Raw genomic sequence first — 19085 nt, forward strand, 5'->3', positions numbered from 1 at the left:
ATTCACACAATTATCTGCCTATGAAACAAAATGAATCTATCCCCCTTAAATGCCTTTGAATTCTCAGGACTTTCTACCATAAACCATTCTGCTATGTCTAGGAATTCCAGATTATAATAACTAATAGTAGAACACCTAAGAATTTATGTTATTCTGAAGTCAATGAGCATTTTAGCATTGAACTTAGAAGCCTTTTGCCTGTATGTCCATGGATTGTCTAGAAAATGACAAATTAGACTATTTATGAGTAATGGAACATTATACATAAATACACAACACTCTGCCTGAGGCTTGTTTTTGCTTTCAAATAAAGATTAAGCTAAATTTGATGAAACACAATTTCTGTTGCCTTAGAATTAAATCAAAGCAGATTTAAATATGTTGATTTAATTATAAAATCTCCATCTTTCCTTTTTTTCGTTTGAATAAAAACATAAAAGAATGCTTTTGCATACTAGTGGGAATATTTCTTTTTTTTCTTCTTGCCAGCAAGAGGTAATTGTTCACATCTTAATGGTATTTGCATAAAGAACTGTAAAGGGAAACCTATTATGTTTACTATTTCTTCTAATAGTATCGTCTGTTGAGGATTATTTCATCTATTAACAACATCAACATTGATGTTGAAAATGATATACTAGTAATTCATGGGAAAAACAGTATGAAGTTGGAAAATTGTTATCAATTTTGTAGAATTATCTGGCTTTCAGCAGATTTCATTTTTATGTTTTATTGATGAAATATAAAGATAATGAAACCCAAATTAAGAAGTTCTAACACTTGTTATTGAATTTGAAAATGTGTTTATTAAGTATATTTGCTTTTCTTTCTTATTTCTACCATTTATTTAGTGGCTTTTTGTTTCCTGGTAAACCTTGACAATATAATTCATTACTAGCAAATTCACTGCTTTTTTTATACTCACAATAGTAACATGTATTTAAGGAAAGTCAGGAGAGATAGTGAAAGAATGAAAATGAAGGACACTTACATATATCATTTAGAGATTATAGCTTTGCTCTTCAAGATTTTTACTAAAAGCAGTTGTGTATTCTCTCTTCTAGGCCTTTAGAGAAGAAATTTCACCAATCAGCTTGAAAATCAAAAGCATCAATGACTTATCCAGTCAGCTCTCTCCACTTGATTTTCATCCATCCTTGAAAGTCTCACGACAGCTGGATGATCTGAACATGCGGTGGAAACTTCTACAGGTAGCTTTCATTGGTTAAGAGTTAGGGAGATCCATGAATCTGTCACTGATTCCACATTATCCCTGACATCAGGGAGAAAATCCTCTGACAATATTGATAAACGACCAGAAATTATAGCCTTACTGCAATCATATCATTACACAAATGTCATAAAATGATGTAAATACAACATAATTGTCTCAGATTATATCTGCTAAACTGAATCTTCATTAAATATCAAAATGATTCAACATATTTGGGTAGACAGTAAGGAATATTAGCTTGATGGAAATACACAGATTCTGTTGTCAAGGCCATAAAGACTAAATGATAAATCCAGAATGTCCAGACAATGTTTAGAAGATGCTTAGACAGATATTTCCTTCATTCACTGAACTTTAAAAAAGGAGGATGAGGAGGAAGTGCACCAAAATCAGACTTTTCTAATCTGCTATTATAGCCTATCTCAATAAAAGTAGTTTTAGCCTCCTTTGGAATTGATTTCATAGTCTGATCTACCTGGCGGTACAGACACCTTCTTTAATATGGAAGTCCCCAAACTTTTAAGTTTAAATAATGTAGCTAAACAATGTAACACACAGAGGCATTATTCAAAATGCAGATAATGCTTGAGGCTTGTCTTTTATTTTGCATTGCTCATTTGTTAAATTTAGATCCTACTTTTCCTTCATCTCGAGGCACTTCCATTTCCATTTTCCCCACAACAACCACCCTGTTATGGTTGGGCTAAGAGAAAGTCAATGATCCAAGGTGACCCAGTAAGCTTCTGTGGCTAAGGATGAACTTGAACCTGAGCTCCTAGTGTCAGTCCAGCATCTTAAGCACTACCCCATACTGTTTCTGAAATATTGTGTTACTATTATGCTAATGCTTCATTAAAGTAGCCATCTTGGGAGACTGTTAGGTGCCATGTAAAATATTTTGGGTTTCATTGGAGCTCACAGGAGCTCTTTAGTTAGAAAAGAACTGATAGAGCTGTTTACAAAGAATTATGATTAAGCCCCTTGTTCTGAGGTGTTTCTAAAATCCATTTTTTTCTTCCATTTCAATCTAATTTGGAGCACTAGAAACGCTTGTTATGCCTTACAAAGATTTGACTGAGTAGTTTTGTATATGTTCATCCAGCTTAATTAGCAACTAGGAGAATGTTGACCCATAAGGTCAATCAGTAAACAGCATGTTCCAGTATGGTATCTTGTAAAGATCAATAAAATCAAAATAAGGCATGTCGACTGCAGACATTTAGACAAGGGAAGAAGTGAACATTTCAGTAGACAGTATTAGGCACTAAGAAGTCCTTTATTTGATATTGATTTGCATTGCTTACAGAAGAATCATTACTAGCTTCTATTTAAACATTATAAACAAGGAAGCAGATTTAAGAGGAGAGCATATTTTCTCTTTAAATCTATTTGCACAAAAGTATAGTAAACCATTGTTTGCCTTGTTGGCTATATGCAGTTGACTTGGTATGATCAGTTGAAAGCTTACTACTTGCTTTTCCTTGTTTGTATTTTTACACGCAGATATCAGTAGATGATCGTATTAAACTACTACAAGAAACACACCAAGATTATGGACCTGACTCTCAAGATTTTCTTTCCAGTAAGTGTTAATGAAATGGGTTAATAAGGATTCTAATAGTAGACCAATGAAGTACTTCAGAGGTTCTTAATTTTCTTTTCATCCCAAATATGCTTATGTTTTAATAACTGGCATTGAGGAAAATATAGAACAAAATGATTGTCACGTATGGAAGATCCTTTCAGAGAAATCTTTAGAAAGACAATTCTCAGAGAATGACAATATTGAATTACAATTAAATTGTCCTTAACCAATATCAGGAACAAGTTTGCAACCGCTGGATAGGAAACAAAAGATGATATAGAGTTAATATATGACTTTGGACATAATACTAAATCTTGATTAAAAACCACAATGAAAGAAGGAGTTCATCTTATTATCCTAGGGTGACTTTTTAATAGTTTTGCAAAATGTTAATGGTTTTGTCCTCAAGTTACTGAAACAATTATGGGAACTGGGGGATTCAAGAAATAAAAACTCACTGAAAAATATCTAGAAAGATATATTTTTAAAATTGAATCAGTGTATGCACTCACAAATTTGCAAGCAAAGAATCAAAAAAGAAAAAGGAAAGCTCCCAAATCGAAGGGTAAGCGATCACCTGGTATACTGGGTCTGTTCATTAAGTGGACTGGATTAGACCACATTATCTTCCAAATAAGTGGTTTTTCATCAACAATTGTTTTAATGTGTTCAAATGGTGATCATTTTACATGAATACTGTTGATTTTGAGAGTAAATGCTTAAAAATTGTTCAGGAGAGTTTACTTTCCAGAGTTTGAATTATTTCTTCTCATTTCCTACATTCAGCATCTTTATACAAGTATGCCTATTTATAAATAATAAATTATTGATTTCTTGATTTATTTACTTCCAATTTTTTATTATTTTTATAGCCTCTGTACAACTACCATGGCAGAGATCGGTGTCTCATAATAGTGTTCCATACTACATTAAGTAAGTTGGTATTTGTTCTTGTAGTAATTATATTAGAATAACATGCATGGAATTTTTAAAAGCACCATTGATTTTCAGATGCCCTTCCTTATATTTGGAGGTCATGTAATTAGATAAGACAAGAATACTTTGGGTGGAGGTATCTATCCATCTAAATAAAAGGAATGGAGTAGAGTTGCACTCCTCCAAAAAATACCTATCTGGATTATTGCTGTCTGTGGAAACAAAGGGTTGCAAGCAGTAGCCAAGAACACCTTTTGTTATCTTTGGCTTGGAAAGTTCTGAGATCTGAACCCATTTAAGGAAAATTATAACCAGCCTGGTCCACTATATAAGTGCTGCAGATGATGTTACTCCTGAAAACTTTAGTTTAGATGAAATGTAGCCACTTGAGTCTTTGTTATGTCTATACAACAAGCTAATAGTATCTTTGTATACTTGGTATTACGGTAGTTAGCAATGGGTGTTCTGGACATGTGATGATGTAGGTTATTACTGTCATCGTGTTTAATAGAATCTTATCAAATACCAGGTAGAACACTTATGGAATTGCTCTCAAAGATTTCACCTATACCTGCTTACCCAGTTCCCACATATCAACTCTTAACGTGAATCAGCCATCTTTTGCTGCCTCATAGTTGCTGCCAGTGATGGGATGCTGCCGGTTTAACAACCGATTCGGTGATCACGTGCTTTGTGCTGCACGTGCATGCACAGTTTTATTAACCTTCTGTGTTACCACTTGAGAGTAACACAGCTAAGTCACGGCAATCCGCTCTGCCATGCCAATCAGCTGAGAAGATAAAGGTAAGTAAAACATGTGGGTGGGCGGGAGGCTGACTTGATCGTCAGAGTGAATCGGTTCGCTCCCAGCTGATTGTCAGAGATACTGATTCGCCCAAACCGGTCTGAACCGGTAGAATCCCACCCCTGGTTGCCATGAACTCTGAAAGGGGGAAGTAGATACACTGGCTAACAGTCAAAACAAAAAATGTTCTTGTTGTGGGAGCCAAGATCATCCTAACAAGTGGCAGTTGAAGGAGGAGAGGAGGGACCAAGCAGCCTGTCAGCTACTTTCATTGGACAATGTGATTGGGGAGGGAAATGTTTGCTCCTTTAATTAGGCTAAAACCGTGGGAACTTTTAGAGTTGATTTTCACTAGTTGTGCCAATAAGATATATCCAATAAACATGTTCTTTGAGGAATCTACCTGCCTCAGAGTTCTGCTTTTGGCAGATGCATTACTCGGAATGCTGACACCACTTCTGTCTGCTTTTCTCAGCTCAAGAGCCACATTATCCGGTTCTTAGAGGCCTTTTATAGCAGCTGCAGCTGCTTAATGCTAGGTCTGCCCATTATGTATCTCTCTTCATCCGTAACCTAATTGTGATTAGAGGGCACATTAGCAAACCTGGTTGAGAAATAGGAGAGTGTCCCCTTTTTTACAATGTGCCCTTCTGAGTTTTGGTAAGATTTTAGCTGTGAGTTCAAGGCCAGGGAGGAAGTATAACAGTTCTCATTTGAAAGACTCTACAAGTGACCAGAGGTAGATAAGTTAGATAACCAGATGTGAGGCATTATTCTTGAAGTTTGGTACAAGTGGGTGTTGCCTTTGTTGCATGATAGCATCCCTCTCTCATCACCAGGATGATATTGAAGCTTCCCAGACATTATATGTTTTTATATGCCATTTCTGGGAGTGGATGCTGTAGTTCATGGCCACGGTGTCAACCCTGGACATTTTTCAGATCGTTGTGGCTCCAGCTGGTAGAAACTAACACATTAGACTTGGATTTCTCTTGTAGCAGATGCAACAATTTGAGGCCGGAGGACTCTTAAGTCTCTTCCATTAGGGATTGTCATCTTTGGAGGCCAGAGATCAACCTTCTCAGTCTTCCCTTTATCTTCTAAAAAGCAGATTATGTCCTGCCTTGTTAGGCATTAGGATAACTGATAAAGCATTATTTTGAAGAGAGCTTTGGATTGGGAATGGAATGGCTGTGACTAATGAAGTCCTTTGAGAGCTTCTTTTTGGATGCTTGATTGTTCCTGGGTGCCAATGTTTTTGTATTTTGTCATGCTGTTCATTTTGATTTTTTTAACCTTATTAGTGTAAGAGGGGAATATAAATAGGTCAGAGTCCTTTTGGATTGGGACAGCATATCAGTTTAAACAAACCGTTTACAATGGCTTTGAACTGATGACTGTAATGATACTTGTGGATGGTAGGCATTATAAAACTGCATTTCACTGTTAACTGGCTGATTGAAATTTTTCATATTTAATGTGGTTTAATGAATATTTGATATTGAATTGTTTGTGTTTCCTTGCTTGCTGGTTGACTTGATTTTTTTATTCTGTCTCTCTACTCAAATGAGTACTCCAGCCAGCAAAGATGTAGTAAGCGATTACTATATAATGCTGTGTGCTATCATGGGGGACTATAATTGTGGCTAAAGATTTTTTAAAAGTAGAAATATTGCCATAATTAGTCTCAGTAATTGAATTTGTCTACCTGCTTTGTTAAGCTTTTATTTTCTAATCAAAGCTGGTGGTTGCACTGAATAGAACAACAGTTCTGCAGGGGTCTATATCCTGTCTGATGGTATCAGAAATTCTATTAAGTTAATGATACTGCTTTTACATTAAATTAAAAAGGTGTTTAAGAAACTTCTGGAAACGATAACTAAAGTTAAATTTCTAGGTCAAAGAGAATGTTTTACTACTTCTAAACTTTGTGTTGAACACAATGTGAGTTGTGTTTGTATTTTCTTGTCAGAAAGTGATTTGGAACTACCATATTTTTCAGAGTATAAGATGCAGTTCCCTCCCCTAAAAGAGGGTGGAAATGTTGGTGCATCTTATACACCAAATACAGCCATTTTTGGCCTCCCGAAGCACTGTCCATTTGTCCCATTTTTGTGAAAAATGGGCCCGTTTTTCGCAAAAACAGGGTATGCAGAGGGTTTGGGAGGCCTGCAGAGTGCTCCTAGGTGCTGGGGAAAGGAAAAATGCCTCCGTTTTTCACCCATTTTTTGCAAAAACGAGCATTTTTGCCCTCCCCCAGCCCCCCAGAGCACTCTGCAGGCCTCCCAAACCCTCTGTGCGCCCAGTTTTTTGCAAAAATTGGCCCATTCACCCGTTTTTGCAAAAAATGGGGTGCACAGAGGGTTTGGGAGGCCTGCAGAGTGCTTCTGGGGGCCAGGGAGAGCAAAAACCTTTTTTTTTCTTTTCTTACTTACCTCTTTGAAATCTTGGTGCGTTTTATACACAGGTGTGTCTTATAGTCCAAAAAATACGGTAAGTTTTGGCAGCCTAAAGAGAGTGTGGGAAGTGATTCAGGTCTAAAGACACCTCTGTGTTGCTTACTCCCTTGCTTAGTTTATTCCTTACTTGTTCAAAAATAGTCAACCATCCATTGAATAAGATTTTAATTCCTGTCAATCGATTGAATTTTCCCCGACATCTCAGAAGCTGGACTACAAACAACCTTGTTCAGCACACAACCAAACATCCCAAGCCATTATACTGGCCAAACCAATAAATGTCAGACAATTTATCCCAGAAGCACAATATAGTACAGACAGAATTGTATTTGAATTGAAAGAAAGAAAGAAAGAAAGAAAGAAAGAAAGAAAGAAAGAAAGAAAGAAAGAAAAAAGGCAGGCATTCTATCAAAACGCAATATTTATTTTCTTCTTAGCTTATCAATTAAAGCCCCGTATAAACTCCCAAGGCCTCTAATCTAAATCAAGAGAAGCTTCTCCATTTCAAGATTTAACAGGATTTACTATTAACTAAGGCATCCTTAATTATGACCCTGGGCTTACTCTGTTGAATGGATTGGTAGAGTCCATAGAATGCCATTGATTAAACTGAAGAATTTCGAAATGGCAGATCATGGATTTAGCAGTTTCATTTTCTTCCGGTTGTAATAGACTAAGATGCTTTCAAAAAAGAATAAAATGGGCGCTCTGCCATTTTTAACTCTGTACATTTTTGAGAGTGTAAGAAATAGTATTGTTAAAGCTAGCTATGGATTAAATGGGATGTATATCATAATTTACAAGCATTCTTCAAAAGAAATCATACTTACTTTGTTTCTTGGCCCTTGCCTGTAAATGCATAGACAAGAGAAATCAATTTTGAGGTAAGATTTACATTATTATTTATTCTCAGTCTCTTGATGGATAGGCCAGTGAGACAATCAGCAGCAGGGGCAGAAAGGTCCTTCGATGGTTGCCGGGATTTATCAGCTCACAAGGATAATTGGCAACAATAATGAAAACACTTCAGTTCCCCAGTCTTTTCCCCCAAATGCAGAGATTGACTGCAATTTTTTTTTTTAAAGTTATGTGTCTGGATAGACGAAGGCATCCAAAGACCTTGCATCTTTCAGGCCCTCTAAGTATTATTTCTATAGCCCTTATGCTTTCTGAAGAATAGGCAACATGGAATTAATTTACTTACAACCTTTTCATTATTTTGTTCTCAAACTCAATTTACTTTTAAAATGTGACCCCCATTCCATATAGTAGCCAATCTTATTTGAAGCAAGAGCTGTACTGATTAGTATCTGCCCTTTCTTACATCTTGCCTTTCAGTCACGTTTTGGCATTTCAGTTCGAATCTAGCTAGGTTTTCTCTTAAAAGCAAAATTTTAGATGCGAGTATTAAGGGCAAGAGGGAATGATACCAGGTGTTTTGTTTTGTTTTGTTTATGTATTTCTTACGCACCCTGAAAAGTAGGAGATAACAAATGGAGAAGCATAATGTAGTGATTAAAGTGTTGCCCTGGATGTAAGGATACAACTGTGGAAATTACTGGGTTGCTGTCTCTCAGCCTAAGTAACTTGATTGATTGGTTTGGGATATGCTTCTCCGTAAAAGAAGTAATATAAATGCAATAATACAATTACATAAATAAATGTATGGTATTTGAGAGAACAAATGGTAGGTGTAACTCAGGATAGCTGGCGACAGTGAAGACCTTTTCTTAGCTGCACAGTTTGGCAGAACAAACGAGGATTTAAAGCAGGGGTCCTCAAACTACAGCCCGCGGGCTGGATATGGCCCACCCAAGCCATTAATCTGGCCCACGGGGGACCTACAGGCTGCCCTGCCCACCTCACCCCACCCACCAGCCGGTCCCCACCCTTTGGCTGAGCGCAGGGTCACACTTAGTGAGCCCCGCGGGCTTGAACTGGAAGGTAAGGCCAGCAGAGTGCTTCTGGGGATGGGGGGGAGGAAAACAGGCTGCAGAGAGGTCCAGGGAGGTACCTGGGCATTTTCCATTCATCCTGGGTGAAGCAGAGTAGAAGCAGAGAGGGGTGGGAGGCCTGAGAACACACAGAGCCCCAGCGCAGCGCTCTCTCCTGCCTGCCAACCTAGCATGGGAGTGGCACATCCCCTGATCCCGGGCTGGATGCAGGGCCTGAGGCAGAGGGATGGTGAGCGGGCGGCCCTCAGGGGAGAGCACCACAATGGCACTAAGCGCGGCTCTTGGAATAGATGTGTAATTACGCAGCAGGTGCAAACTCTCTGTTGGGACCCTTCGGCTTTTTCCCCCTCAGCGGAGAGATGGTGGCAAATCTTTGAGCTCTTTCCTCAGCCAGTCACTCTCCTGCCCTACAAAGCTGCCTCCTTTCGTTCCTGGGCCCAATGGTGTCATCAGCTGCTCAGAACAACCCTCCTTCCTTCCTTTTTCTTCCTCCCTCCCTCCCCTCCCCTCCCCTCCCCTTCCCTTCCCCCTGACAGCCAAATGAGTGATGCAACACTGGGAGCCGAGCATGCTTCAGCCTCCTGGGAGAGGCACTTCCCGGCCCCACCCTCAGCTGGGTCCAATAGCAGCCACGTGGGGACTCGTGTGTTGGGCGGCTGTTGTTTCACTCTGCCTCTGCTTCTTAGTTCAGGCTTCCTCCATCCCCAGACTCAGGGCGGGGATCAACTAGCATGCTCCAAGTGGCCAAGCAGCTGGCCCGAAAGAGGTTCCTGCAAGCTGGCGGGCACCTGTTGGCGAAGTGAGGCTGGTGAGACGCAAGCGAGTTAACAACCACCCCCGCTGCCCTCTTCTCCTCCCGCCGCCACTGCTTGGCTGCCTGCCCTTCTCCCACTCAGCGCTCAGCAGTTATGGGGTGGCAGCTGGCGAAACTGCCTGCCTTCCAAAGGAGGATGGCCGTCTCTGCCTCTGGAGAGGGAGGCAGGAAGGGCTGGCTGGCCAGAGGATTAGAGAGAGAGATATATATGTTGATTGTAGCCTCCTTGGGGCTGAGAAGAATTACTGCAAAACTGAGTTTTCTGAAGTGGACCACTAGACTCATAAACAACTTAAAAAATGATCTAGTAAAAAGAAAAGTCAAACAAAAGCTAATTCACCCAGGAGGAAAACAAATTAAAGTTTAATTTGTGTGTATTATTTAATGGACTGCTAAATTGGCGATGCCCACCCAGTCACATGACCACCTAGCCACGCCTAGCCACGCCATCCAGTCACATGACCACCTAGCCATGCCCACCCAGTCACATGACCACATAGCCACACCCACCCACCCACCCAGTCCAGCCCCCCAATAGTCTGAGGGACCGTGAAGTGGCCCCCTGTTCAAAAAGTTTGAGGACCTCTGATTTAAAGGAATGGTGGTTGGAGCAAGTAGGGAACTAAGAAGGAAGAATAATGTCCTGTTCCTCAGCCAACATGTAGAGATTAATTGTGATTCTCATGTCATTTGCATTCTGGAGAAATCTGTGTTGGGAATGGGAAAGTGACAAACCTATGCTTAAGAAATAAATGGGTGGGGTGGGGTAGCACTATTTAGCTGATCAAAGTTTCTTCTATTAAATTGGAGGGTAGCAAAAAAGAAACAGGGAATTCTATTCTCCACATTAAAACTGGAGGCCAGACAGTAAATCTGAGTAGGAGATTTAAGACAGATGAGAGGAAGCATTTATTCATCCAGCATATAATTACTTTGGGGAATATACAGCCACAAATCCTGGCCTTAGTTTAGAAGGAATTAAAAAGGACTAGACAGATTCCTGGAACACAAGCCAATGGTTGTTACTTGCTTTGATTACTAGGTATGTCTTCCAGGCATGGAATAGTCCATTTCTACATATGGGTCAAAAATGGGATAGCTCCTATTTGTGGTATTCCTAGATGCTTCTGTTAGATATGCTGAATGGATGGGCTTAGGTCTGATCCAACAGGAGTGTTCGCATGTTCTCATTCCTATGTTTTGGGTTAGGAATTAACCATGAACAATTTATGCAGTAGCCTGCTTAGATATGCCCCAAAGAGTAGATGGAGAGTAGAATAGCAAATAAAATGTAATCCTTCAAGTGTACTACTGCAAATCCTTCTGAGATCAATGAGACCTATTTCCAGGGAAGCCTATATAAAATTATATAATTTAGAAAGCAGAGAATTGATTTGAGGCAACAAAAGCTTTTGAAATCTTGCTTACTTCTGGCAGCAAATATTGTAAAAGTAGAAGGTTATTATTGACAAATCCTGATGGGCTGAACTTTTTTTCAGTATAGTCAAAACTGTGTGCAGGATGAGCTAAAAGTTGCATCTAAAAGCCTAGAAAAGATTTACACAGCGGTATAATTCCTTCTTATGTTGCAGTTGTCACATATCACTCATACCTACTGTATTATTTTGTCCCATTATCTCAACTCAACTCCTACATCAGTGGTGGGTTTCAATTTTTTTTACTACCGGTTCTGTGGGTGTGAGTTGGTGGGCGTGGCATGGCTTGGTGGGCATAGCTTGGTGGGCGGGCAGGGGAAGGATACTGTAAAATCTCCATTTCCTCCCCAATCCAGGGAAAGGTTACTGCAAAATCCCCATTCCTCCCGATCAGCTGGGACTCAGGAGGCAGAGAATAGATGGGGGCGGGGCCAGTCAGAATGTTTACTACCAGTTCTCCGAACTACTCAAAATTTCTGCTACTGGTTCTCCAGAACTGGTCAGAACCTGCTGAAACCCACCTCTGCCTTACATAATCAATCAATCAGGTTCCACAGAAAAGTTTCTTCACTCACATCTCACAATCTCTTTTCAAATGAAAATGAGAAATTTGTCATGAAGTATAAGACTTACACAGTCCACGTACAGTTGTGGATAGGTCACGTCAGGCTGAAAATTGGCAATATATTTATCCCAGATTTTACATTCTAGCACTGTCCACCTGCCCTTATAACAAGAATAATCCAGTTGAGTTTGTATGAGAGAGCAATAAGCACAATTAATAACCTGATGATCCTAATTATAGTATGCAGTCAATAGTTTACTGCCAAGCAGTAGTGGGTTCCTCCCGGTTCAGCCCGGTTCGGCCGATCTGGTAGCAGTGACGATATGACATCACCGAACCGGTTCTCTTTGATCGGGAGCTGGCCCCCCCACCCCCTGCCCTCCTGCGTTATTCTTACCTTTTATTTGGTCCCGCCCTCAATCTATTTGCTGCCTCCCGAGTCCCAGCTGATCGGCTAGAAGGAAAAAACCTGTTTAAACTCTTGCTGCGGGGCTTCAAAGGGCTGCCCTACAGCTGATCAGTGTTAAAAAGGCAGTGTGGTGGTAGACCAGTGCACTCGAACAAATGGGTAGACCATGCCTCCAAAAACAAATAAGTAGACCGGAACGCTCCAAGAACAAATGGGTAGACCGGTACAGCTCTGCAAGCAGTTAAAAGCCTGGTAGACCAGTACCTCTGCTAAATTCTAAAGAATTGTCACATGACCATCAAGCCACGCCCACAAAATAAGCTATGCCCATAGAATCAATAGTAAAAAATGTTAGAACCCACCCCTGCTGCCAAGAGAATGCTTTCAGCACAAGTAGTCCTCAACTTACAACCAGTGGCTGTTTAAAATTTCAACAGACTTCCCCAGGGCTGCTTAGACCCAGATGTGAAGTTTTGATCCCCCCTTCTTCTGCAGTCTGGATGCTTGACAATGGGCCTGAATTTATGCAGCATTCCATGGTCATGTGACCGTGATTTACCATGCTTATGTTAGAAATTGGCATTTACTTCTGGCTTCTGGCAAAAACCAACCATTGCAGACAATAGATTCACTTAATGACTGTGGGATTTACTTAATAACTTTGCCGTTTGGTTTATAATTGCTGTAAAAAAGGTCATATAATTGGATGATCTGCTTAATGAGCAGCATAACTTATGACCGTAATTTACAGACTCAATTTCAGTCGTAAATTGAGGATTACCTGTATTCATTTTCAATGAACTGCATTTCTGAAGGTCCCTCAGAGGATCTGATTTTCAAAGACAAGGATTCCTGAATTTGCAATAGCTAATGCAGATCTGTGCAGAAGACCAGATTAGTGAAGTCAAGATGGATCAGTATCAACTCTTAAATTTGCATTGAAAGATAAGGTCAGTTTTGACTCACCAAGCAATTCTAAAAATGCATGGTTTTGTACAGCTGATCAAAGCTCAGTTGTCAGAGCTTTGTATAGTTGGTGGGAGAAAGCTATAGTGCATTGCATGTAATTATAGAATGGAAGATATGAAGGGATCTTACAGACTGCCTAGTCCACGGGTGTCAAACTCACTGCGTCATGTTGCCGTCACGTGACATCTTGCAACGTTTTTCCATTCGCGGAGCTGGGATGGGCATGGCCTGCATGTGACACATCTGGCCTGTGGATTGCCAGTTTGACACCCCTGGTCTAATCCAACTCTCTGCCCAGTGAAAGAAGCTTCTACAACAGCATCCACAAAAGATGTCCAAGCAGCCTCTGTTTAAATACCAGCAATGATGTAGAGTTGACTGTTTTTTGATGAGGTTCCATCTCTTGAACGTCTTATCTGAATCTTGGAGGCTATTTAAATTTTTATAATTTATTCTGGATCCAGAACATGGATTTTTTTGGCCATCTTTTCAATTCTGTGCACAGAACCAGGACATGGAGTTCAGCTTCTGCCAAAATACTTCAGATACAAGGAAAAGGAAAGCATATGTAATCATGTGCCTTTATTTCATTCAGTTCAGAGTTGTTGCTTTTTTTTTTTTCATTTTTAATCTCTCTCTCATGTTCAATGATAATCGTTTTTATGCTTCTGTCATTTACGTGCTCCTTTTATTGACCAGACATCAAGGAGATCAAGGAGACAGAAACTAGTTTTTCAACTGTCAAATTTGGATGCTTTTAAGGAAAGTCGAAAATGAGTTGATGAAAAATAGACCCATGGGGTTCAGCATAATAAGCAGAAATAAAAACACTGTGTTTATACAGCCAGAAAAAAATCACTGATTTACTGCTATTTGTAACAGACGTGATCTGTTTAGATAAATGCTTATCAGAATAAGAAACTGATTTCTCTAAGCCAATTTTATATTAAATGAATGTTATATATTTATGGCAAACGTATTGCAGTTTTATTTTTAAATTTATTATGTCAAACTAAACAGCAGAATAACTATCAAATCAGTCAATCTCTATTACAGCCAAAAACCAGCATAAGAGGATGGAGTACAGTCATTAATAAAAGTTTAGAAATATAATAAATAAAAGGCATAAAAGACATACAGTATGTAAAAGCCATGTAAAATATATAAACTAAAAACTAAAAGTGCATATTAAAACATAAAAACATACAGTATGTAAAAGCCATGTAAAATATATAAACTAAAAACTAAAAGTGCATATTAAAACATAAAAATATATAAAAAATTAAAAAGTCAAAATCTCAAAAAAGACATGGGATATTAAAAATGTACAGGGGAATATTAGAGGGAAGGGAGACACCCTATGAGTAACCACTGAGTCTAATTTGTAATGTTGAGTCCCAAACATGAGCCTCAAAACTTCATCACACAGATTTTAGGATACACAGAACTGGCAATGCTATAAGTTGTAGGAAGGTTGTATTCAAAAACTGCAGGAAATGTCTCATGCACCCCCGATATTTTTGATATAATTATACAATAAGACACTTATAAATGTTTATGGTACAGCACTGGAGAAGTATATGCTTTGTTGTTTCTATGTGTCCAGAGATAGGGGCATAGCTGCTTCAAATAGGGAGTCTTCCTTTATGGACTCTCAAGAATGGCTAAAGTGAAGGTATGGACCCTCAAGGATGCTTAAGAGCTTCCATTTTGGGTGGGAATGCCATGAGGAGGTAGTGTACCTGATGAATTTTCTGACAAAGTTCAGGGTCATAGCTAGGATAGAAAGATACTCTGTATTTGTTATTCACTGTTTGATGCTTTGACCTATCATAACCCATGCTAAGTAGAATTCTTCAAGAGAGGTCTAAAAATGACATTGTAGTTGCTATTCTATTTTCCCCCCAAATAAATAAGAATTCATTGCCCGTACTTAGGAGGCAAGACCATGAATTTATGTTTCAGGAAGACAAATCCCAGATGAATTCTGGAAAAAAACTTCCTAACATTAAGAGTAGTTAAGCAATGAAACCAATTACTTACTCATGGATCGTTGTGGCTTGCATGGTTAGGATGCTGGGTTGGAGGTTAGCAAGCTCGCGTTTGAGACCTGAGTGCTGCCGTGGAGTGGGTTGAGCTCCTGTCCTTCGCTCCTGCTCCCAACTGAGCATCTCCCAGGCAATGATGATGTCATTGGCTAATCCTTTCAACCTGGAAGTGCCTTGGTGTTTCTGACATGAGTGCAATGCAATTACCCATGGAGGTTGTGACTTTCCCTTCAGTTTAAACAAAGGATAGACAGGGATGCTTTTGTTTGGATTTTTGAACTGAGTGGGGTGGTTGGACTCAGTGGTCCGTTCCAAGAGTCTGTGACCTTGTAGAGATCCTATGATTTTGCATGACCATGCATTTCAAACATCTTAAGCCTTATTTCCAATATTTGGTAGAGTATTCGACTCTGAGATTTGAATTGGGTACGTTTGGGTTTGAAGTATTTATTCTTTAAAATATTGTGTGGATAAGGTGCGAGCAAAGCTTCAGTCTTTCAGTTATCACTTTAAAAAATAACACACAGGGATGAAAATAATGAATGAAGAGAATGAAAGTTCATGTTGGATGTTTTAGAAAGGACAGGGGTGCCTCAGCACTATGAAAAGTTATTGCAGTAGGAAGCTGGGAAAATAAATTCTTAGAGACACGAGAAGCCTGCCTTTAAAAGCCTCTTTTTATGATGTTGTAAAGCTACTAGCATTTCCCTTGCAATTTTTCAAGGCTGATGAAATGCTTGATCTGTATCTTAGATAAATTTTATGATGTTACCCTTAAAAATTCAGAAGAGAAATATATTTCTGTTAGTGGCAACGTAAATCTAAAATTTTGCTTTCTACCTTATAGCAGTTAACATAGAAGTTTTAGTTTGCTAAACAGTTTTACTACATTATTCTTTCTCTTCTGATATTCACAGAACTAGTCAAGAGCACATGTAAAGGTAGTCAACCCACTGAATAATTTTTGTTTGTTAAAATTTAACCCTGCAATCAGCAAATAATATTTTGTGTGAAAGAATTGAATAAATATGTAACATATTACTCCGTCTTAACTATTTCTTGTTTTTTTCCTCTCTAGTGGCAAACAAAATAGCTTATTAGAAAAAAAGGCATTTAACTCTTCCTTATGTTTATCCAGAATTTCCTATTAATCTCTCCACTGATTGATAAGTCACAGTAAATAGATTTAAAGCTACATTTTTATCAGAAAATGCTCAAAAAATGAAATATAAATCTGAAATAAGATAATAGCTTATTGTTTTAAGAGTATTAGCAGGATCAGCTGGATCAACTGGAACTGTGTTGCTAAGTACTCTGAGACTTACTTGAATTGCAGCAGGATAGATAGAAATGGAATAAATTTCTTTGAAACAGAACTATTTATTTATTTACAAGCAAAACATTGATTAGATGTTTTCAAATAGTAATAGTTAACAAAGACATTCTGTATTCTAGTTTGGAGAGTTGGAAAAATAGTTTATAGTGCCTGGGAAGAAAAATATGCAATAAGAAAACCCCAAAATGGGGAAGAAAATGTAGGTGCCTACAGTATCTCTGCAAAATTATGCACCGCTTTTCAATGTGGGGCCATAGCAATGATGACACTCTTATACTAGCAGCATACAAACAGTCAAAAAAAAAAAAGGCATGCAGAGAAACATACAACAACAGCACAAAACCTAAATTGTTGCACATAGATATAAAAAATTAATCCTCCTTGGGTGAATAACTTGGCATTGATTGATACAGAGATTATATTATTTTATTACTTGGACTGCTCTTTATAGGTACATCATAATATACAATTATGTTAAGTTTAAATGTTATAAGTAATGCGTGAAAGCAATCCTAAACCTCCAAGGTCAGTGGCTGAAGAAATTAGAATGGCAGGGCGATAGAACTCCACTAAACGAAGGGAAGAAAGCTTATGTCCTAGGAAATAAATAACAATTTCTGAGCAATTTTTCAAGCCATCAGCAATTTAGTGCAATAGGACATTAAAGAGACAGCTTGGGAATCAGTCCATCCACAGCCAATTTGTTTTCTTAGATGAACTGATCAGCTATATCAACTGAATTAGCAGCCGAGTAATACAGCACTGGTGCCATATTACTTTATTTGGGTGGAAGTGAGCAACGAAGATGGATGTAAAGATTGAGGAGTAAATGATCGGTTAAAAGTGGAAGCAGTGATGGCCAAAACCCCTCTGGAATTTTGGATATGCTACCTCTGGAGAGTAGCAAAACTCTATTGTCTGAGAACTAGAAATATTTCCCAATTCTCCATTTTGACATCAATAAGAAATATATCACCATTTCTTTCTAACCATGGCTGAGTAGGCAGTGAAAAATTATTTTCTCATTGATTTTGGCCATCAACTGTGTTTAACTGAGTGTATCTCACTTATTGGAGCATGTTTAAAGAGGACAATATAATGCATTGCTTCATTAAATAATGCTTAATTTGTTACATATACTCAATTTATGAACATTGTATCATATTGGATGTTTGAAAGGTTCTTTTTTTAAATATGACCTACTGTATCTAATAAAATTAGTTTTCCAGAAATGGTGAAATAAAATAATATACTGGTGTATGATTTGAATAAGGTAATTGATCAACTAGATATCATCAAGTCATTGCTGACTACATTTTGATTTGTTCTTAACCTGATCTTTCAGGTCTTCCATCGGTGCATTCATTGCTACTGAAACTGAGTCCATCTGAGTCCACTTTGCTACTGGTCATCCTCTTCTTTTCGTTCTTTCTATCTTTCCCAGCATAAGAGCCTTCTCCAAAGAGCTCAGTCTTTGCAAAATATGATCAAAGTAGGATAATTTGAACCTGAATCTGATTATGAATCTGATCACTTGTGCCTTGAATAAGAGCTCTGGGTCGACTAGTTTGATGATCTACTTGTTTGTTTTCTTTGCTGCTGTCCATGGTATTTCAGAAATTTTCTCCCAACACAGAAATTCAAAAGTGTCAATATTTTTCCTATTTCTGCTTGTTCAAAGTCCAACTTTCATTTCCATAAAGTATCATAGGGACTATCATTGTTTGCACTTTCCTGATCTTTGTAGATGTAGACATATTGAGCTGCAGTGGCACAGTGGTTAGAGTGCAGTACTGCAGGCTACTTCTGCTGATCACCGGCTGCCAGCAGTTTGGCAGATCAAATCTCACCTGGCTCAAGGTTAACTCAGCCTTCCATCCTTCCGAGGTCGGTAAAATGAGGAGCCAGATTGTTGGGGCAATATGCTGAACTCCAGAGGTGGGTTTCAGCAGGTTCTGACCAGTTCTGGAGAACCGGTAGCGGAAATTTTGAGTAGTTCAGAGAACCGGTAGTAAAAATTCTGACTGGCCCCACCCCCATCTATTCTCTATCTCCCAAGTCCCAGCTGATCCTTCCCCTGGATTGGGGAGGGAATGGAGATTTTGCAGTATCCTTCCCCTCCCATGCCCACCAAGCCACGCCCATCAAGCCGTGCCACGCCCACCAAGCCACACCCACAGAACTGGTAGTAAAATTTTTGAAACCCACCACTGCTGAACTCTGTAAACCGCTTAGAGAGGGCTGTAAAGCACTATGAAGCGGTATATGTCTAAGTGCTATTGCTAAGTGCTATATAACTGCACCTGAATATCTTGTCCAAGACTTCCCTGGCTTTTGTAACAAGTGCTAATCTGTGGCTTATTTCTTGACTGCTTGCTCCTTTAGTGTTGATCCTAAAAGGCAGATGCTATCCAGCACTTCAATAGCTTCATTGATAATTCTGAGATTAACTTTTCTACCTGTGCTCATTAGTGTGTTCTTTGTTAGCATTTCATTTTAATCCTTTTTTTTCCCCATTGTGGTGCTTCACTTTT

The 19085-nt window shown here is 38.9% G+C and overlaps 1 protein-coding gene across 2 annotated transcripts in view; it reads left to right on the plus strand.

The window, feature by feature from the left end:
• UTRN (utrophin) overlaps positions 1-19085 on the plus strand; it is a 370975-nt gene that overhangs the window by 290334 nt on the left and 61556 nt on the right. For both annotated transcript variants that reach the window (XM_060692261.2, XM_087882841.1), the window contains exons 57-59: positions 1065-1211; positions 2738-2816; positions 3692-3752. In XM_060692261.2, coding sequence (XP_060548244.2) covers positions 1065-1211; positions 2738-2816; positions 3692-3752 — 287 coding nt within the window. The remainder of the gene's footprint in view (positions 1-1064; positions 1212-2737; positions 2817-3691; positions 3753-19085) is intronic.

Source organism: Pantherophis guttatus, chromosome 1 (genome assembly GCF_059756535.1).
Source record: "Pantherophis guttatus breed Tessera chromosome 1, ASM5975653v1, whole genome shotgun sequence".
NCBI classification, from domain to species: domain Eukaryota; kingdom Metazoa; phylum Chordata; class Lepidosauria; order Squamata; family Colubridae; genus Pantherophis; species Pantherophis guttatus.